The sequence below is a fragment of the Ursus maritimus genome, unplaced genomic scaffold, assembly GCF_017311325.1.
Source record: "Ursus maritimus isolate PB19 unplaced genomic scaffold, ASM1731132v1 scaffold_34, whole genome shotgun sequence".
Lineage (NCBI taxonomy): Eukaryota > Metazoa > Chordata > Mammalia > Carnivora > Ursidae > Ursus > Ursus maritimus.
The window spans coordinates 7,861,972-7,883,898 of record NW_024426008.1 but is presented as its reverse complement, the minus strand read 5'-3'; the positions used below and the strand labels follow the sequence as shown (position 1 = coordinate 7,883,898).

Below are 21,927 nucleotides of genomic sequence, written 5' to 3'. Positions count from 1 at the left end.
GGCCTCGCTGTGCTTTCATCCATTAAATGGGAAACCCCCTTTTGAATACACATTCAAACAAGGACAGCTTCTGTAAACTACTGTAGAATATTTTTTAAAAGAAATCCATCAACTCTGGGATTTAACCACCGAAAGAGCAACAAATGAAACCTTCGCATTTCAGGGAGAGGGGTGGGGGAGCTAAATAGCTAACACAGGAAACAGAAAGGGCTTCCATTTCCTCATAATGGGAATAAAACCCAGGCCCAAACAGCCATTTCCTCGTTGAGTCTCCAGGGAGACGTTACCCTCGTGTGCCAGTTCACGTTCGCTCACCAGACAGTCGAGCTGAGAGACGGGGCTCTTGTTGCCGGGGTGGCTGATGTCCCAGACCTTGACGCAGCCCTTCCCGCCCGTGTACACGTGTCTCGTGGGGTTGCTGATGGTCACGGCGCACACCACCTCCCCGTGGTTCAGGGTGTTGATCTGGCGCGCGTGCCGGGGGATTCCGGGTCCGATGAGGGCGTCGGGGGGGAAAGGGACAGGCTGCATCTGACCGTCTGCAGTAACGTGGAAGGAGTATGCACTTTTGGAGAGGAGACAGAGAAAACACTTATCATAAAGCAGTTGGTCATCACCTCAACAGCATCCGTGAGGAAGACAAAGAAGGGACGAGTCTCTTTAGGATTCTCTTGAAATTGGCAGAAGCTCAAGTATTTACCGAAGGAGCAAATTTAAAATACGTAATAACGGAAGTCTAGGGTGTACCAAAAGACAGGTATATTGAACTATATTTTTTAAATATTTAACGATTTTTCAATTGTGCCTAACCATTCCATAAAGTATTCTTCAAATCCCATATAAAATGCTAACTGTGCTTCCAAATTAACATAAAATACCTCCTTCCATGTACCTTGTATAATTGTATGATTTCTTAGCATAATTTTAAATGATTATTTTTTTATGCTTCAGATGAAGCCCTTAAGAACTCGTAATAATTTCACACAGTAAACAGTGTATTTCAACACTGACAAACAAAAACAGTTTTCTAAATGCACCAGTTCCAGGCTTGAATTTACTCTTTTGCATAATCAAGAGACAATAATAAAAGATCCTCTTACATCAAATAGCTTGATGATGGATTTCAAGTTTTCCCCTCGACAATCTCCCTGTCTCCCTTGGCCGCGAACCCCAGTTTTACCTAAGGCAGCAAAGCTACTCCTGGCTACTCTCCCCAGCTTCGCCACGTCTCACCACTGAGATGTACACGGCTCAACATACATGTGCTGCTGGGTGGCACTAAGCTCATAACTTCAGAGAAAGGGGCCCCGGGGGATACAGAAGGTCTCTGTACTTTTGGCTCAATTTTGCTATGAACCTCCAACTGCTCTAAAAAATAAAGTTTATTTATTAAAAGAAAAGGAATTTTAGGGGCGCCTGGGTGGCGCAGTCGTTAAGCATCTGCCTTCGGCTCAGGACGTGATCCCGGCATTCTGGGATCGATCCCCGCATCAGGCTCCTCCGCTATGAGCCTGCTTCTTCCTCTCCCACTCCCCCTGCTTGTGTTCCCTCTCTCGCTGGCTGTCTCTGTCAAATAAATAAATAAAATCTTAAAAAAAAAAAAAAAAAGGAATTTTAAAAGGGGGGAGCATCAGGGTTCCTGCCTGCCCTCTTTTCTTACTCCTTCCTACTGCCTTAACTATGAGCAAGGTGACGAGAGCTGCACCAGCCTGTGGGGGCCACAAGGTGACTCTGAAGATGGAAATCACTTGCTGAAGGAAGCAGAATACAAAGATAGGATGACACTACGGGGCTGTGATACCTGCCCTGGGCTGCTGACAGCAGGTATCTTTTATGGGAGAGAGAAATAAACTTTTAATGTTGCTTTAAGCTATTGTTTTCCTCCCCTGTTCAGTAAGAACAAACCTAATCCTAGGACATTCTTGCTTCCACCCCAAAATCTTAAAGCCTATTTTACGCTTTATGATCTAATGACTTAAACTCCAAGCACTAATAGATCACAAACATTATAAAACATGCACAAAGAAAAGATACTTTAGAGGGTGGAAGATACAAGTGCTAATATCCACCCCCAAGATCCAAAAGGATGAATTATGCACAGGGGACTTTGAAGACGACTGCTTTCACTTTCTTCTTATCTGAAACATCACTAGGCATTCTAGAAGCTCAATATGAAGCCTTTTCTATAGGCCTGCATACATAACAAATGAAGGATGTAGAGTTTCCTCCTTTCCGTGACCCTCTGGGATAAATCTGGGCCCTTTCTGGAAGTTGTCATTGGCACCTTGCAGGCCATTTACAGATCTAAAGACCATGGGTATTAACACAGAACTCAAATTTTCATTCCAATGCTAACTCAAATTTTGCAAAATAACTTAGCATGCACAAAATTGAAAACTGATACAGGGCATCAGGTTTCCAACCTGCTCGCACATAAACCCCACGTACTTCCCTAAACTTGAGAAGAAAATATACGCTATTATTTTCACTCTATGGAAGCAAAATATCAAATACATGAAGGCTTGAGAAAGAACTTCCCCTTCTCTCAACCAAATGACCCGATCTTAGATGTATGTTATTTCCTGACAAACTGGTTCCAATAACTAATACAGCTGGACCAAATCCTTAACATTACTCTTAATTTGAGTAGTTGAGCACACATAATGGGAACCCTACAGAGTGTGTTAGAAAATAAATATACAAAACAAATATAGCTCAAAGCCCTTACATCAAACAAGCCACTAACTCCCCTATTTTTAATCCTTTTGTGTCCTTGGTAACACATCAAGCCCACATGATTATTCTAATACATTCGCATTGGAGTTAATGGAACCTGTGCCATTTATTATGGGGTATTTGGAGTTGGACTCAAACAGCATTGTGTTGCCCTTGAAGATGGGACCACAAGAACTGCAGTCTAACTCTATTCATGTTCCAGAAGAATTCTCCAAGGTCCAGTAGCAATCATGTGACCCAGGTATCGGGCACCCTGAGCTGGGTCTGAAAAGGCCAAACGAACAAGGTAAAGCTGGGGAATTGACCAGAGTGTTTTGATGAAACGATCAAACGGAACATATTTGGTTAGAACAGTGGTTGACATGGGGACAGAACTTGCCTCTTAAAGCTTCCTGTGCTTTGAGAATAATGGCGCACGTGACGGCTCGTTTCTCTGTCTGCCATAGTCAAGCCTGCCGCCTCCAGGGAGGCAAGCTTTCTATCAAGCACCCTTTCAGCAATTCTGGATTTTTAGGGGAAGAAAATTTTACCTTGCTTCAACAGGAACCCCTCTTGTTACGGAGTTAGATGTTCCAGATTAAACCAGAAGCACAAAGCGCAAACAAAGAGCTGTACACGCATTTTTGGAAGACACCCACTTCTCTCCCAGGTGTCTTCTTCTTTAAACCACACAGGAGGTCTGTGATCATCACACTGAGGCAATTTAAAATTGATTCACAGAGCAGTGAACTGCTGCCAGAGCTGGGAACATTTCTGGGTCCCAGGGGAAACGCACATGGATGTTAATACATCAGTCACAAGGGGCCTCACAGGAAGCTGGTGCCGCCCGCGGGGCTGGAGAGCCTAATCAAATGAACAAACCAGAACGACACAAAGGGCGGATGGGTTTCAAAGAGGGATCAACTGCAAGGAAAAACCAGGGGAGCATAAGAGAGTCTGGAATTAGTTACCCACCTACAGGAAGCACAAGTGTATCGTTGAGAAAAGGCCGCGCTGATGGCATATCATGACGACGTTAAAGACATCCCAGAAGGAAACTTCGATTCTCTACTTATTGAAGAGCCAGGAAAAGTAAAATCAACCAGGAAGGGGAATTTATAAACACATAGTGAGGATTTATAAATATCTCCCAAGCCTGAATTCAGAAAGAGGCCAGCCACCAAGGAATGCATATGGAATGATTAGATTTATAGAATTTCAAACACGGGCAGAATTCACCCGCGATGTTAAGCCAGAGGGGTGGTTCCCCTCAGCTACTGGAGAGGACACAAGAGGGGCTTCTTCAGTGCTCTTGGTGAAGTCACTTAGCTACACACACATGATTCATGTACTTTTCTGTGTGTCTATCTCAATTTTAAAAGCTGAGATTTATTTGTTTGTCCACAGCCAAGTCGAGAGCCCAGACTCGAGTTAAATGTACAGGAGATGCCTGGCTCGCTGGCCTTACTGGGCCCATCCTTCCTGGTCTGACTACCTGCAGCCTATAATGTGTCTGTTCTTGATCCATAAGATAGAAATATAACCAAGCAGAAGGGATGCAGGGGTTGCTCTAAGGGTGAAAAGAGCTGCAAAACCATTGAACACCGTGCTCCACACCTGCAGGGCCTTCAGAAAACGGGAGCATCATTATCAAACACCCATGGCTTAAGAAGAGGAGAGTGCGGGGTGCCTGGGTGGCGCAGTCGTTAAGCGTCTGCCTTCGGCTCGGGGCGTGATCCTGGTGTTCTGGGATTGAGCCCCGCATCAGGGTCCTCCACTGGAAGCCTGCTTCTACCTCTCCCACTCCCCCTGCTTGTGTTCCCTCTCTCGCTGGCTGTCTCTGTCAAATAAATAAATAAAATCTTAAAAAAAAAACAAAAAAACAAAAAGAGGAGAGTGAGGGTATGCTCAAGCAAGGGCTCTTTTATCAACCAGTGGACAACATAAGGGCCAGGAATGCAGGAAGGGAGGAAGATGTGGGGTGGGAGTCAGGAAAGCACATGGCAATGATGAGGCAAAGAAAATCAGGAAATCCAAAGATCCTGAAGGACGAGAGTGGAGAGAGAGCGCTTGGCAAAGAGAAGAGGACGTGTAGCTAGGACCGTGGCACACCGTGAGGCAGAAAGAATGAGTTCCTGGCACACTCACTAGGGGCTACACCACGCCAGCCACCCCACCTGTGCCCAAGAAAGCCTCAGAGAACTGAGCTCCCACCCGAACCCAGCTTTCCGCACAAGCACCTGCTGATCAGGACCTAATTCCGAAATCTGGTTGGAGAATTGAAAAGAATAAAGCCCCCTGGACAGCACAGATGTAAAAACAGAATGAAGTCAAACTCGTTCGGAGCTGAGGCCGCTTCCGTTATTGGGCACACAGCAGAGCTGAAGGAACCTGAAGGAAGGAGTCCCCACCGGGAAGCCTCTCAGGGACAGTGGCAGGCTGGAAAACAAGACTGCACTTTGGAGAAGCAAGGTGTTTTTTTCCGAGCAGACCGACTGCTGCTAATAAAACTATGCTGTGTTCTGCGGCCAAAGGAAAACAGGTGTTTACAGAGTCATTGGTTTGCTGGAAATAGATGGGAAGGGCAGCGGCAGGATCCAGTAAACAGTGATGAAGAACCACGGTCCCCGGAGATAATGGCTGTGGCCAAGACCCCGTGGCCTGTGGACTTGGCACTCTCGACGGGGAATCTCGTGCTGTCTTAACAGGTATCAAAAATCCAATCATGTCAGAAACCCTCACGCGCTGTTCGGAGCTCGCCAAGCCCTTCACGATGTATTGTGGCTGGGCCTCAGTTCGTGTGACCGTCCTGTATCCGAAACTCCCTGCCACGTGGGACGACGGGCCAGTCCCCTAAAATACCGCACGCTGTCACGTCTCCGAGTTGTGCACAAACTGTTCCCTCCGGCCGAGAATAGCACCGCCTCCCTCCTCAGTGCTCGTCACTTGCTCTCCTCCTCAGTCTGCCACAACCTCCCCAGGCGGGAGGATTCTTTTCCAGGGTCCTGGCTCTTCCTGCAAATCTCGGCTACGGCACATATCACACTGTGGTCTGCGGCATGTGTTTACACTTCTCGTTCGTTGTTGTCCCCACTCCAGAGTTCTTCAGGGACAGGTGGGCTGACTTCACTAGTCAGCATACAGCTGGCGCTCTATCTCAACACCCCAATTCATTCATCACTACCCTACTCACTTATAAATTGAGGCACAAAGGTCACTCTGGCAAGGAGAGTAAGCTACAAGAAAGTGGAGGGTCCTCCAACCACCTGGGTCTTGCCGGCCAACTTTCCCTGAGAAATTTCCAGTCGTCTTACCAAATGTCACTAAGAGACGGTACCAACATTCCCGAGGGGGGAAAGTGGTCTCTAGAGAGCCGATGTGGACAAAACAAAAGGCAGTGAAAGCAACCACAGTGATGGAAGGAAATCCATGGCCCTTCCCCAAGTCAGCAGAGCCCAGTGGATGCGAGACCCTTCCAGAAGCTGCCACAGGTCACAGGCAAAAAACACAATCCTGTGCCTGGCAGCTGAAAAGCATACCATAGAGTAAAAAAAAAAAAAAAAAGGAGGAGACACAGATTAGAGGTTCAGCTAATCACTAATAAGCTGTGGGGGCCATATGTACCTTACTTGTGCCTCGTTTCCCTATATTTACAACATGCCCTGAGAAAACTTACCCAATAAACATGACTGATGAGGAGTGGTGTAAATGAAGTTGCATAGGAAGAAAAGCATGATGCCCAACAGAGATCCGACCTCTAGTTCTAGTGTCACGGGACGTAGCTCACTATCCCTTATTACTTGGAGAGGAGAAGCAGCAGCACAGGAGAGGGTCACTGGCCCACCGGGCTAGTAAGTGGAAGGGCCATGATTCAAGTTCAGAGCATCCTGGGTAGGCCCGCCACAAAAGGAGAGCTCTTAATCTTCACCCTAGCTTCACACTGGCACTACCTTGGACATTAGCCCCTCGAGAGGGATAACGCGTGCCCGTCGGGATGGAGACATGTGACCTACACAAGAGAAACCTTCCTGTCAATGTCATCAGGGCACTTCATTACACAGTCCTGGCCCCGGAGGATTTGAGGGCTGGGGCATCTGGGTCATCCGAAGGTAGATGAGAATAATGTAATTTATGATTGTGGATGATACTCTTAGCCTCAAGAACTAGTATAATGAAGGTGGTGGCAGGGGGACTGCGATGTGAAGTCACAAGGGAATCAGAGCCATATTATTTCTAAGATTTCTGGAAAAGAAAATAGGGCCTTGGGAATACAATTCATCTTTTTATGGTAAAATCTCCTTCACTCCCGATATAACAAGCTTTACCTTTAACATTTCTTAAGGTCTGCATATCTAACCCACAGCATCTATTAAACACAGGACTTTTCCAGTTTGGCATCCCGACATCCTCCCAAACAGCAAATATGCAGGTCAGGGCACAATTGCTACCCTATTTGGAAGACAGCATATCTACATGAATAGAGGGCTTTAGTAACAATTAAATTATAAGGTGAGAACTTAAAGCATTAAGATGGGGAGACTCTGTGTGTTTCCTTATTTATGACTTTAACGTACAACTATTCTCATTTTTTGAAAAGGCAAATGCAGAACCTCTTAAAATGGACTTGAAAAAGAAAATTACCCCAGGAAAGTCTCCAGAGAAAACGGAAGATGGTCTAGTTGAAAATCTAGGAGGTTCTCTAGCGAAGTTAGCATTTATGATTCTGAACTCCAGGCCCTACTTCCTCTACCAACTAAATGTTTGAAAACGTGTGGACGCCTGGGTGGCTCAGTCAGTTAAGCATTTGTCTTCCGCTCAGGTCATGATCCCAGGGTGCTGGGATCGAGCCCCACATCGGGCTCTCTGCTCAGTGGGGAGCCTGCTTCTCCCTCTCCCTGCCGCTCCCCCTGCTTGTACCCTCTCTTTCTCTGTCAAATAAATAAATAAGATCCTTAAAAAAAAATCTTTAAAAGAAATCAAAATAAAATCTTAAAAAAAAAAAAAGTCTGAAAACTTGTAAATGTGCTGGGCAGCAACAAGGCTCCCATGCAGGACAAAGATTCAAACCAAGAGATTCCTGGATGAAAAGTAAGACAAAGAAAAGTTTAAAATACAGCCTTTTCAAAGCTCAACTTGAAAATTCTAGCAAAGGAAACAACCACTACAGGCAAACAAGCGTTATGTGAGCAAGAAAGAAACAAAACACACTTCACATCTAATAAACTGAAAGGCATTTCTGAGAAGGGGAAGAGGGAGAGAAAGATGTGCGGGGAGGCCAACTCCCTAGTAGTGACACATAACCCCCATCAAAAGAAAGGGACTCCCATGTCAATATAATCTGGAGAAATTAGCTACACATTCCCAGAAGATCAAAGAGTAGAAAAACAGAAATTAAACCCAAACCCAAATGTGATAATGAGGCATAAAACAAGCATGTTACTTTTGGCATTTAATAGACCAAAAAACACTGAAATATCATAACCAGTGAAAAGAGGGCTGAATTAATTTTCAAATCCACTAAATAAGCCAGCTGTGGATTCTAGGCATGGTCAACAGAGGAACCAGAAGCAAGATCAGGACTGGAAATGGGGTGGGGGAGGGGGAGGGGGCTGGCCATGGAAACGTCTCCTCGGCTGGAAGCCAGGATGGCCTCTCTTCACTGCTGCATAACATGTTTTCCTAAGAGGCAATTTTACCCCATACGTAGTTAAGATTTTCTTTTCTCTTTAGGCTCCAACTCCAAAAAGGTACTTTAAAGATTTATTTAAACACTAAACGAGTGGGTGTAAGATTTCTCAATTACATGTCTAGCGTTAAAACACAGGGTGAAGGAACCTGGAACGAAGCAGGATCTTAAGCCAAACTATTATTAGTCTGAGTTATTACTGACCTCTAGGTGCTACTACACGAGGCAGGTAGGGCACAGCCGCCAGGCATGGATGGAAGGGAAAGTGATACTTCGGGGCCAGAACGCGGTCTTGGGGAAGGGCAGTGAGAAGCACAGCAAAGAGATGTTGACCTAACTAAACTTCAGAATTTCTTTTACCGGGGATCTCCATGAAAATCAGGGGAACACATTTCCTAAAACTGAAAGTGAGTTCAAGTGAAGCTGACCAAACAATACGAATTAAATCTCGCCTCGAGGGTTGAAAACACAGTCGGGGTCACCTCTTATAAATCAGCAGTGTTGCACTCTAAAATGCAAACTGCGAGTCTCCTTTGGAAAGGATGAGTCACAGTCTTACGCAATCCCGGACTCGTCTCCCACCTACTCAATGCACCACGTATTTGTCTACTGGGTGTCTGTGCTCAAGGGGACAGGGGGACTTCAGGAGTTTCAATTCTTGTAGGGAAGAAGCAGTAGGAATATGACATGCACACATGATGGTAACTCAAGGCCAAAGCGTGCAAAGTGTCACAAGATGTTACAGGGTGCCCCTGGGGAGGGATCACATTTGGCAAGGCATCAGTGAAGGCTTAATGTTAAGGCGGCAATGGAAGTGGTCTTTGAAGGACAGAAAGTATTCCCACAGAAAGAGGTAAGACTGGTGAGAAGGGACATTGCTCCAGATAGGCGGAGGAAAGGCTTTCAGCAAATGGAAGGTTCTCTTTCAGCCCATGCACAAGATGCAAAGAACACATGACATAGGGCTAGAAAAGCAGGCAGGGGTAACAGTACCAGAGGGGCCTTGAATGCCCCATCACGAGTTTATGTGCAAGTGCTGAAGATCTCTGAGCAAGAAAGGAACCTAATCAGGTAAGCACTTTATAAAGGGGAAAACTTACCTAAGACCTTACTGACAAAAGTGAGTAGGAATTAAGTGAGGATTTTAACAATGAAGAAGACTGGTAGAATGTGACTTAAACAAGGAAAAATCACAGGCTAAAGTTCACGCCCAGATGTCAGAGAGAATGAGGATGATGCCTTTAACAAATATAGAGAAGTTAAGAGAGACAGGTGTGGGGGGGGGGTGGAGACAAGGAAAACGACCAGGTTGGTTGGGAAACCCTCCTGAGATCTTACGTCACTTTAACACCAAGTACAGAATAGTGGCAACAATAGTCATCTTCTCTATTCCACTTTGACAAAAACAAAAAAACCCCAACAATGTAAGGCCACAGGGCCCTTGCACATGCTCTTTCTTCTTCCCCTATGGGATTAAAGCAGCTCAGAAAACACTTATTCCTTGAAGCCTGTCACATGCTTTTACAGAATAGCGTTTCTCTTGGTCATAGCCCTTCTCTTGATTATAACTATGCATTCAATTTTGTGATTATGTGATTAATGTGGTCTCTCCATCACTAGGCTGAGAGCTTCCAATAGGGTCCCCTATGCCTACGCAGCAGGTTTCAATGAAATCAGTGGGAGAGGGCAAGAGGGAGGTGACCGTTAGATTTCACTGAGCAGATGGTGTGGGAACCTGAAATCACATCCCACAAGACAGGGCTGAGCAATGAACATATTCAGCCAGAAGAAGAGCCTCGTGGCGAGGCGGCAGTCTCCAAATATCTGAAGAGCTGTCATGGGGATGATGGATGAATGGTGCGCTGTGTGGTCTCAAGGGGTAGGAAAGAACCAGGATTGATGGATAAAGGTACCAGGGAGACAGACCTCAGCTCGGGGGCTGGAACAGTTTTCACACAGCCAGGGAAAGCGGCTTGCTCCAGGCACCAGCAAGGCCCCGTCACCAGACATGCTCAGGCAGAGGCACACAGCCACGTGGTGAGACAATCACGGGAGACTAGAACCACAGACGAGCATTTATAGGAGAGGCACTTTCAAGGCCCCCCCAGCCCCACTGGAACTCTCCTGGCTCTGCCGCTCGGAGGAACTCACCCATCTGCACAGGAATCCCTCAAGCTCCCATGTGCTCGGACCATGTGGCACACTGTCCCCTCTACCTGCAATGGTGCATCTTTTCTGCCCACTCTGCTCTGTGGGCTTGTTCCTCTTGTACATGCTTAGCTTTCGGGGTCTCCTCCTCACCCCGAGGAAGCCCTTCCCATCCTCACCATCATCACTCTTTACATGTTTGCCTAGCACCCACTGCTCTGCCTTCACAGCACCTCACCAACGTACCGCGGCACTTGTCCCTCTAACGTTTCCACATCAGCAGGCCCCTAAGGACGGGGAAGATGAACATCCTCGTTCCCGGAGCTTGCCCAGCATCTAGCACAAAGCCTGACACACAGTTCTCGCCCACATGTCCGTGAGTAACCACCCATCGCCCTACCCAAATATTATTTTGATTGGTATTTGTTAGAGGATGACATTCGCAAACCTTCGCCACACCTCGCTCACCCTTACCCTGGCCCTGTTGGTTTGTCACCATTTCTCTTAAGTGCCTCAGACCAAAGCTGTTCAAAGTGTGGTCTGCAAACATTTGCTACCATCTGCACGGAGATCAGCTCGCTCAGGGAAAGGAAGTGTTGGAAACGGTTATACAGCAACTCGGCAGAGTCAACGCATGACGGCTGACTCTTGTAATAAAAAACTGGGACTGGGGAGCCTGGGTAGCTCAGTTGGCTAAGTGTGTGCTTTGGCTCAGGTCATGATCTCAGGGTCCTGGGATCGGAGGCCCTAGTCAGGCTCCCTGCACAGTGGGTGGTCCGCTTCTCCCTCTCCCGTTACCCCCCACCCCCCACTCATCTCTCACTCTGCTCTCTCTCTCAAATAAATACATAAAATCTTTAAAAAAAAACAAAGTGGCACTTATATTGGGTATCCTTCTTCCCCTATTCATCTGTATTTGTCTAAGAGTACCAGTCTTGGTTATGTTGGAAAAAAACTGGTCATCATAGAAGCTTTGAGAAGCACTGCCCCAGGGAGTATTACTTTACTCAACAATGAGGACAGGAAGCCCCCTCCTACTAATGAATGGAGTAAAACAAAGGGAGTAAGATGTATAGCCCAGATCCCAGAGACAATGGTGAACTCCATTTTTCCCCTCTGATATCAACTCGATCCTTCTCACATTACATGGCTCCCCTCAAACTTAAAAGAGAATCCTGGGGCGCCTGGGTGGCACAGCGTTTAAGCATCTGCCTTCGGCTCAGGGCGTGATCCCGGCGTTATGGGATCGAGCCCCACATCAGGCTCCTCTGCTATGAGCCTGCTTCTTCCTCTCCCGCTCCCCCTGCTTGTGTTCCCTCTCTCGCTGGCTGTCTCTATCTCTGTCAAATAAATAAATAAAATCTTTAAAAAAAATAAAAATAAAAAAATAAAAAAGAGAATCCTAAAAAATATATTTTCATTGTTTTGGAGAGCAGTAACCACTCTGATCCAGAGACTCACCCTCATAAGTGACTCTCACAACTTTGCTGCCCCGCCCACTGTCATTGTCCCTGAGCACGTCGTGTTCTAGCTTAACGTAGCTGTGAACCCAAAGAAATCCAAGGTGATCACAAGCCAAGGGCATGAATATTTTGGCACTAATAAGCATGACACCAGTGCTATCACTCAGAGAAGGCTTCAACTTTGTGTCTAACTGCATTATTCACACACACACACACACACACACACACACACACACACCTGTAAGGAGCTAGGTCTGAGCTAATGGTCCTCTGCACACTAACCTTCAAGACCATCAGAAGAGCTCATAGCTCTTCCCACCCTACCCCATCGGCCTCACATTCAGGGTGGGGTCTTGGCTGCCAGACACACACCCACACCTCCGACTCTTGAAACTGGCTTTCCCTAATGGTCAGTTGAGCTTGGCATTATTTGCTTATTATTTCCTTGAAGATTCATCAGTTACTATTAATTATCTCCTCTCATCACATTACTCATTTGCCCTTTATCCACTCACCAGTCTGTAGGACACACAAGAGCTACACTGCCAGAGACCACAGATAAGAAATACCCACTAAGTGCCCGGGGGAATCCCAGGCTGGATGCAGAGGGGCAGACCCAAGAAAATACGCAACATAGCAGTTCATGGTTATTCCATCAGAAGGGATCTGCCAGGTAAGCAAGCATTTGCACCACTGTCCCACCCCTTAATCCTGCTCTTGCCTGAGTCTAGCTGTCACTGCAAATTCTTAACATCTCTACCAGTTCTCAGTCTAGAAAAAGTTTCATTTCATCATGAATCAAATTACCATGAAACAGATATTATAATGCACGTAAAGCAGAGCCATGGGACTCTGCTTTCCAAAAAGCAGGTAATGGAGTAAGGAATTCCACTTTTCCTCATGCTGCTGGTTTACTTGAAGAAAGGCCCCAATCCAAATCACACAAAGATGACCAGGTAGTTGAATGGACCACTTAGCATGATGTAATATGCCACACGTAGCAGGTGCGTAACTAACACCTAAGAGCAACCACGCAAAGGTAGAGAGCCTAAGAAAAATAAACTGAAGGCCTATGACAAGTGCTATGTGCAAAAATCAAAATTGTAAAAGGTCCTATGGAAGAGCAGAGTATGTGTTGCGAAGTTAGACAGACCCCCCTCCATATTTCAATTTTACTTTGTATGAAAATTAAGGACTTTAGGAATTCTTCAAAATCTCATTTCTAATTACTAACATACGGAAAGCAAGTGATTTTAAGTCACCCTGGAAGAATAACCAACGAGGTTTCTCCAATTCTGCATGCTCTTTTGCCCCTTTAATCTATTTTTCATGCTTTCCCACAAAGCCACTCTGCGTTTTGTAATTCTGGACCTCTCAGAGTAAGGCACACACCAAACTTTATTGGGGGAGGGGGGCACCTCCAATGCTGGGATCCAACAGATGCCACAACTACCCTCTGTACACTCTAGTTTCCACCAAAATAAGGAAAAGGTAGCACTGAGCCGGGTAAAGGGACGACATGTTTCAAATTTCGGAGATTTCAAGAGCTCGTGACAGCTTACTACTGCCCACAGCACAGTCCTGTTGAAAACCTCCAGCAACTACCCTCTGACCAAAGGCAAAGCAGAACGGCTTTCTGAAGGGTCAAGCAGGGAGGGCCAACCACCCCCAGTTCTTGCCTCCCTCCTGGCCCCCGTTTACAACAGTTTCTCTCCAGAAATAACTAAATGCATGAGATCACCCATAGTGAGAAGACGGAGGCATGACACCTACAAGGTGCCTATTTATAGAAAGTGTTAACACTCCTCAGGAAAAGACACTAGAAATCTCCTTGGAAACGTCCAAGCCTGTGCTCCCTTTGGAATTCTAGTCTGCTAATAGCCATGACTAAGTAATTGCCTTAAAACAAAACTGAAGAGTTACAGGTACTTACGGTTTCCCCCCAGGGATTCCTGCCAGGTTTGGAGGGATGGTAGGTACGCGCATGTGAGGGGGGGGATCAAACCCAACCTGGAAACAAAAATAAGACACTGAAGACTCAGTTTATGCAGAGTAGGCACTCTGAGAACATCTATAAACACTTTTCACTAGAAACTCCTGTATCTCCAAAGCAACATAAACAGGAACAGTACATGTGCTAACATTTTTCAAAAGAAAAACTGCAACGCAAGAAGTAATATAACCACCTATAAATACAACAGGCCACGCTTCTTTCTGGAGAGTCAGTTGGAGTGTGGTCTATTTGTACATCGAGAACCAGCTTCCAATAGTAAATACTTCCTGTGGACTTAGGATGTCCTGCCTTGCCCAAGAAAGTACAGAGGGCAGCATGTTGTCTGAGTCAGGATTTCACAACCTTGGCACTACCAATGTTTTGAGCCAGAGACTTGTTTGGGGTTGTTGTCTTGGGATATTTAGCACCACCCCTGGCTTCTAAACTCTACATACCAATAGCCCTCCCCACTTCTGACAATCAAAAGTATCTCCACATATTGCCAAATGTCCCTGGGGGGCAAAATCGCCCCCAGTTTCATACCACTGGTCTAAACATTCATGGATTCCCTACTTTGTGCACCCTAATGAACGTATCTAGTCCCTTAGCTGCCTACTTTGCTTTAAACTATCTTACCCACCAATGCACAGCCTTTCTTACTAGGGCAACTTAAGGGGAAAAACCCACAAACTTCACTATCGGCCCAAACTGCCCAAACGGTCATGCCATCCGAAGAGGAGAAAACTGAACATGAGCTATTCTCAACAGCCAAGAGAAATACATAGGGACTTCTATTTGCTACAGGTTATCATCTGTTTCCTTTCCCTGATGCAATCGAGGATTACAGTCAATTTTGCCATTTGCATACAGTTTTGTATCTTGTCGGTCAAAAAGGAGGCTATTTACATAGTTGTAAAAGGCTGGGCAAGATGGGCCTGCTGCAGGGTTCAGTCACCTCTGTCTTCTCCCTGTTGCCCTAAGATCACTGCTTACACCTGAGTCACTCTGTTGGGTTTAAAGAATAATATAGGCATGGAAAGAAAAAGTTACAGCTTCTCAAATATTTTTTCCTAAGAATTAAAGAGGGGGAAAAAAAACCCCTCAAGTAAATGAATGAAAAGGCTTCTGTGAGCTACTTGAGTCATTCCATTGCCTTCCAAAAAAAAAAAAAAAAAAAAAAAAAAAACTACCTGGGGGAAGAAAACCAGATGTCCCCTGAACCGCCAAAGTAGCTCCTAAACACTGCCTTGTTTCATCCACACAGTAAACCAAGAAGCGCCGCGCCCTAACCTCATGAAGCTGCAAGCTGTTGGCGGCGGGTGGGGCGGGGGACACTGGGGCTCTGTGCCGCAGGCGTGGGTTCCTACCCTGGCCCGCCCGCGGCACCTGCGCGCCCGCGGCACCTGCGCGCCCGCGGCACCTACCATCGGGGAGCGCCCGTAGGCCACCACGGCAGCGGCAGCGGCGGCCGCGCTCATCTGTGGGGACATGTTGTGCAGGCTGGCGTACGCAGCGCCGGGGCTGGTCAGCTCGCCGTTCATGCCGGCGTGGGGCACCATCCCGAACGGGGCGGGGTATGGGCCGGGCACCGCCAGCGGCGTCCTCAGGCCGGCCGCTGAAAGGAAGCACAAGCCACGTGATATGACTCAGACGACTGCTGTGGTCCAGCCTGACCGTCAGTTCGAGAGTCACTTCTGGTGCCATTCATGCGGGGTGAGGTCAAGGAGGAAAGCTTGGGAAGGGTACGTGCGTGTGTGTGTGGCTGGGTGAGTGGGTGCGTGGGTGGGTGGTTTCATCACCACCAACTCAGCTGAATTCATCTCCAGGGAAGAACAGACCCCAGGGGAAGCACTGCCACGCAGTTCGTCCTTGGCTTGGCAGCACTGGGAAACTGTTAATTAAAATTAAACAGCAGTATTGTACACAATTCGCAGAAGGCAAACCAAGGCACAGGGCACTTACCTGTTTACCGGACTTACTCTCAAAAGAAGGTTTTGATAAAATCCAAGATTTCTCCTTCAGTCTAAACTTTCCATGGCCTGCTACCAATCCCAAATGAAAACCTGACCCTGGGTTTATTACCTAAACCAAAGACTGGGTTTAGGAGGAATATTCTGGGGCCTATTTTCCTCTGGGCCCAAGGTGTTAAGAAAGATAAAGTTAGATTCACAGGCTGGAGCCTCAGTGAAACCCTCCCAATTTCTACTGACAGGGAGACCACAGATTCCTGAGGGACAGACCCCAGGAGAAAACCAGCCAACTCAAGAAAGCAAGCAGCACACTTGGGCCAGCTGTTTCAGTCAGTATTTGCGAACTCAGACACGCGGGGATAGTCTGGTAAGGAGCTTGCATGCAGAATAATTATCGGAAACATTGTTGAAGTCCCTAGGATTTAGATTATTTGGGGGTGCAGGGGTGGGGAGAAAAGAAAGCCAAATGTAAACAGTCGGAGACCAAACAGTGTGCAGCTGCTGAACCTAAGGACGACATCTGTTTCTTATCGTGGCTTTTCAGGGATAGGAAGGAGACAGGCAGTTGAGTGTGTTTCATATTCATGGGGAAATGGCGTCAGGAGTGCACAGACGACGAATCAGGCCGGGAAAGGGAAAAACAAAACAAAGCACAAGAGGCGAGGCTCTACCCGCTTGGTTAATGAGGGGGTCCATGGCTGGAGGCTTGCCGAGGCCTGGACGGAGTCCTGGAGTGGCACTGGTGCCCGGCGTTGGCATGTCGCTCCGAGGCGTCGGTGTGCTGGATTTCAGAACAGGCGTGCTGGCTTTTTCATGCTGGTATCATTAAACAAATTAAATGAGTATTATTTTTAATCCAAGCCATATTACACAATTTATCACAACAGCAGCTGGGACACTGGGCACCTTCTAGCTACTCCCTCAGCCAATTTTCATAAATCCACACAATGTTGACAGCATTAACTTGTGAGCGAGAAATGTTGACCTTTCCTCTTCCTGCCAGAATTAAAACTCTAGCTAGAGACACAGAACATGATCACACTTCTTCCTCCGCAGATTTTATTTTAAAAAGTATTTTTCCATCAGGCGTGTGGACTTTGGATCCAGGCCAACTTAGAACGATGACCACCCAGCAAAAAATTCCCAGTCACTCAGAAACAAATGGCCGGGTCACCAAGAATGTCAGAGGGAGGATCCCTTTTCTAATCTTGCCTTTTAGTGGCAGTGGGATTGAGACTAACAGTGAGAGGCAGCAGGGCCCTGGATTTGATGAGAAACAAATCAGCATCTCAAAGGCAAAAGCCCTAGAAGGAGTCCCATCTGTTTGAGAGATGTGTGTGGAGGTAAACACCGCCACTCACTTGCCTATGTAACAGATGTGGACTCACCAGCACAGAGGCCTTCAGGAGTGTGACAGTAACAGGGTCCCGGGCCATCATCCTCTGCATCTCAACCTTTCACTCTTAAATCCCAGAATGAGGAGCGCTGCGGAGCAGCAAACAGCATGCATGGGCTAGGGAGAGACCGCAGCTCCCTCTGGCCTTGGATCTGACAGGTAGCATAAACTTGGCAAGTTCCTTAGGCCTTCCTCCCCATCGGTGAAATGGGATAAGGCCTAGGAAGGCCATATAAGAATCAAATGCAGGACTGTTATGGCTCAGTTTCTATAAGTTAACAGATGACATGCTCCACATTATTTGTCGAATGGCTGAAAGCAGGAACCCTGCACCTGCTCCAGGCTTCTCTGGACGCTGCTTGAGTACATTCCCATTCTGACTCCACACCCAATCCCAACATGCCCTGACGCAGTGGGTCAGTCTAAAATAAGGTAAACACAGGACTCTAACTTCCTACAAGGTTGTACATCCCCCAAATAAGAAAGCAATGCACAAGGAAGCTTGTTGTCTCTCTCTCATCACGACCCAAAAGACACTACCAAGAGGGAGAAAGGAAACATCGTGTGGGACAAAGAGCAGGAGGAGTCGTCTCACTTTTAAACACTTAAAAATATACCTTTCACTCAGTAAAAGCCCACATTTCAAATACTTTAGGGTCCTCTGAACCGCAAAGAAAAATACACTGCTACATAGGCAAAGTGACGGCTCATGAGACCTACCAAGCTCATTTCTTTGGATTTCAAAGAAGTGGAGCTTCCCGAAGAGGCCGTGGATGCTGGGCTGCTGGAAGCATCTTTCTTCAGCAGGCGGTTTTTGTCGATCCCATTTTCCCTGGGTGAATGGGCAGGGCTTGCTCGCGGAGAAGAAGGGTCCTCGACAAGTATAAGCAAAGCTTGTGTGATTTCACTTATAACGGACAGACCTTGCCCTTACGGACTGTATTTCCACACTAATTCTCTAAATTAAAGGAGGACGTTCTAAGACCTTCAGATCTGGGGGACCTGGGAGTGTGCACCCTGACTAGCAATGTTGTTATGATTAACAGGATGATGTTTGCAAACACACCCATGAAGATAGCACAGAGGAAAAGGTATCCAGGAACAATCCTATGCGTCCTCAAGCTCAAATACATTGCCCAGAGGGCACAGGAAGGAAAGGAGCACCAGGCACCCAACTTAGGAATCTGAAATGACTGGGAAAACAGATTTTTTTTTTTTAAAAGGAAACAAAAGTTCTTGTCAGACCACTATGGCTCCATCTGTGAACAACCACTAAGTTTTTAATGTGTAAACTTGTGAGAAACCAAAATACCATGGCTCCACTTTCTGTTTCTCCAAAGTCACTCTGAAAATAGTTTGAGAAAATGAGTAGTTACCTCATTAGACACATCCACGACTAAGTTGTCATCGCTTTTGTCACCATCGCTGTCCTGGAAAAAGAGATGTTAATGCCGTTTATTAAAGGGTTGGAGGCCCAGTTCGATGTCTATAGTTCTTGGTAACAGACAGACTGAAAAATGGCCCAGGACATGCCTACAGGATCCCTTCCGGATTGCCAGGCCTAGTCATTAATACTGCCTCCGCCCCCCCCCCTTTATCTGACATGGGGCTACCCAAAGCCCCAGGCAGGAATTGTTACACTAGCATACCTGCTGGAGACCATACGGCTGAGGGCAAGTTGCAAACACTGAGTGCACAGGAAGAGCTCAATAACTGTTTGCAACAGCTCCATCTCTCTTATAATCTGAAATCCGCCCACAGCCTTCTATCAGGGCTCTTTTCCCACTGGAGGTCAAATGAAGAACACGATTTCACGCCCTTCTTTGTGTGTATCATCTTGAAGACAGCCAACAAATCTAGTGTTCACAGCCAATTTGTTATTATAAAGGCAAACTTCAACCATGTTCCCATGGGGTTACTAATTACTGAAAGGGAAAAAAGGAACACTAAAAACTAAAACAAAAAAGCTATCTACTTGGCTGGGATAACGGACCAAGATCTAACCTCATGTTAAGAATAAAAAATTTGCAATCATAATGGAATATTTTAGGAGAGATGGAAGAACACAGGATGGTAAAATCTGGAAGACACTGGCATCCTGCAGTAGGACGTTTATTCCCTCTTCATAAAGCTGTACAACTTGCAAAAGCTATTCAGCTATGTGATCACTCCTACGTCAAGTTGAGGGCAGACTGAAAAGATCTACTTTCTTAGCCAAAAGGCCTCCTGTCCTTTAGATGGAGCCATACAGTGATACAATGAGCTATGAAAGAAGGAAGATCTCACAGTGGGCCCTAATTCTCAAAAAGGAGCAGGTCACTAGTTTACGATCTACACAATCCTTTTACTGAGTCACTGTCAGTTACAAATACATGAAAGTTTGAAAATTTGTACTAATAAGTACAAGTGCAAGTATTTGCCACGTTGGCTTTCTGCGGGGCCTCCAAGTCCAGCTAGAAAGTTACCCTCAACTGTAAATTCGTATCTTCTACGTGTTTTTTTCTAATTGTACCTAGAGTTTTACATGTGGAAGACCCAGTTTACTTTCTTCAATAGTGTGTTACCAGATTTACTTTAATCACTGTTGTTAAGGCACCATGCAATTCACTATAACAACATAAGATGAGGAAGCCTGGGTAACTCAAAATAACAGCCTGCTGAAAGAAATATCTTCATGTAATAAAAGAAAAAATTAAAACTAAAGAACATTTGCTTTTTCTGTTAGTAAAGACCACAGAAAAGCACAAATATTTTCAGGTATTAAGAACACAAAGACAGGGTGTGGGGGAGGGGGGGCGCCTGGCTGGCTCAGTCAGAAGAGTGTGTTATTCTTGAATTCAGGGTTGTGAGTTCGAGCCCCACATTGGGGGTAAGGGATTACTTCAATAAAATAAATATCTAAAGAAAAATGGCACGCCTGGGTGGCTCAGTCGGTTAAGTGTCTGCTTTTGGCTCAGGTCATGATTCTAGTCTTGGGATTGAGTCCTGCCTTGGGCTCCTTGCTCAGCGGGGAGCCTGCTTCTCCCTCTGCCTGCCGCTCCCCCTGCTTGTGCTTACTCTCTCTTCCTCTCTGACAAGTAAATAAAATCTTGGGGGAAAAAAAAAGATGGTGGTGATGAAAAAAACATAAGCCAAAAGGTTTTCCCTCTTAAAAAAAATTTATAGAAAAGGCTCACCTAGTGTAGAAACTGGCAAAAAGTAGCAAACAACTCATTTGTTACAATGGGACTGTGAAGTGAGTCTTTGAGTAGTCTGTAATTTCAATCTTAGCTTTGTTTTGGACCCTTCTGCAAATGTGAACCTTCACAGTACAGTGTGGACCGGTCATCAGGAGCTAAGGTCAGAGGACTTCACCCCAGATTCTCCAACATCATCTCAACTACTTACACATCTGGACATCCTTAATATGAGCAGGTGATAAAACAGTAATGTAGAGCTATGGATCCTAGATCACTAAATATCTACACGAGCCTCATGCACAACAACTCAAAATTGTATTACTGGCAACTTCCAGATTTCTGCATGTCACACACCTTCTGAGTAGCTTAGGAACAGTTGACGGCATATATAAAAGTACCTGCAGGGGACACCAGGTGTGGGCAAAGGTGAGGGGCAACATTATGTGCTACAAAGGCTTGGACTGGGATGGGGAAAACCTACAACTCCAAGTTCTTAGAACGTTATTATAGTGCACAGTGTGGACCAATACAAGGACCTCTGGCAAAACATCCTTTCCCAGGCCCTCAGCTTGGGGATCCTGGCATTGTGATGAAGAGCATGGATTCTGGAGTTAGACCGCCTCCAGGCTTCACCATTAACTCTGAACCTGGGCAAATCACTTACAAGCTCTATGCTGCAGTTTCCTCATCTACACTGGAGGCGATGGTACTGAACTCACAGAATTGTTTTAAAAAAGTCAAATGAAACAATCCATGTAAAAGCATGAGGTACATGGCAGGAATGAGCTGTTGCTCAGGAAATACTAGAAATACTAGCCACTGGCCACCTATCGGCTTGAACCAGCCAGCAGGAGGCAGAGAGGTCTAGTAAATTTGGTAGCCCCATCCTGCCAAGACGCCTGCCAACCGTAGCTGGAGGCTTCTTCCATAAGCAATGGGAAGTGAACGAATCCCACTTTCTACTCTCATACTGTTCCCGACAATGTGTCCATCTTGAAATAGACACACTTGGGGATACACAAGAAAACTCCAAGTCATCTATCAGCAGCAATGTTTATGACCCTCAGACTTGAGCCAACTGCCATTTGACTTGGTTTGCTCTCCTTGTGAAACATGGTTCCAGCTCGATGGAAGTCAAGAGCCCTCCCTCCGCAGTCATGCGTTCTCAGTCTGCGGGGTCTGACCTAGATGCCTGCGAGGTTTTTTTCCATTTTTACGATGGACTTACGTGGCCCAACTGCTCGCTGTTCAAGAGGATGAACTCTGCCTCAAGACCGAATATGAGCCTCAGTAAGTCAACAGAATAGCATTCAAAAAGGTATTTTGGGACACCGACATTTTTACCCCAATTATCTTAGCAGGACGGACTACCAAATT

The 21,927-nt window shown here is 46.2% G+C and overlaps 1 protein-coding gene across 4 annotated transcripts in view; it reads right to left on the bottom strand.

Moving 5' to 3' along the window:
* TLE1 (TLE family member 1, transcriptional corepressor) overlaps nucleotides 1-21,927 on the bottom strand; it is an 84,890-nt gene that overhangs the window by 8,617 nt on the left and 54,346 nt on the right. For all 4 annotated transcript variants that reach the window (XM_040620211.1, XM_040620210.1, XM_040620212.1 and 1 more), the window contains 6 exons: nucleotides 18,748-18,801; nucleotides 18,092-18,244; nucleotides 16,647-16,791; nucleotides 15,430-15,620; nucleotides 13,946-14,022; nucleotides 316-565 (listed from right to left, as the gene is read on the bottom strand). In XM_040620211.1, coding sequence (XP_040476145.1) covers nucleotides 316-565; nucleotides 13,946-14,022; nucleotides 15,430-15,620; nucleotides 16,647-16,791; nucleotides 18,092-18,244; nucleotides 18,748-18,801 — 870 coding nt within the window. The remainder of the gene's footprint in view (nucleotides 1-315; nucleotides 566-13,945; nucleotides 14,023-15,429; nucleotides 15,621-16,646; nucleotides 16,792-18,091; nucleotides 18,245-18,747; nucleotides 18,802-21,927) is intronic.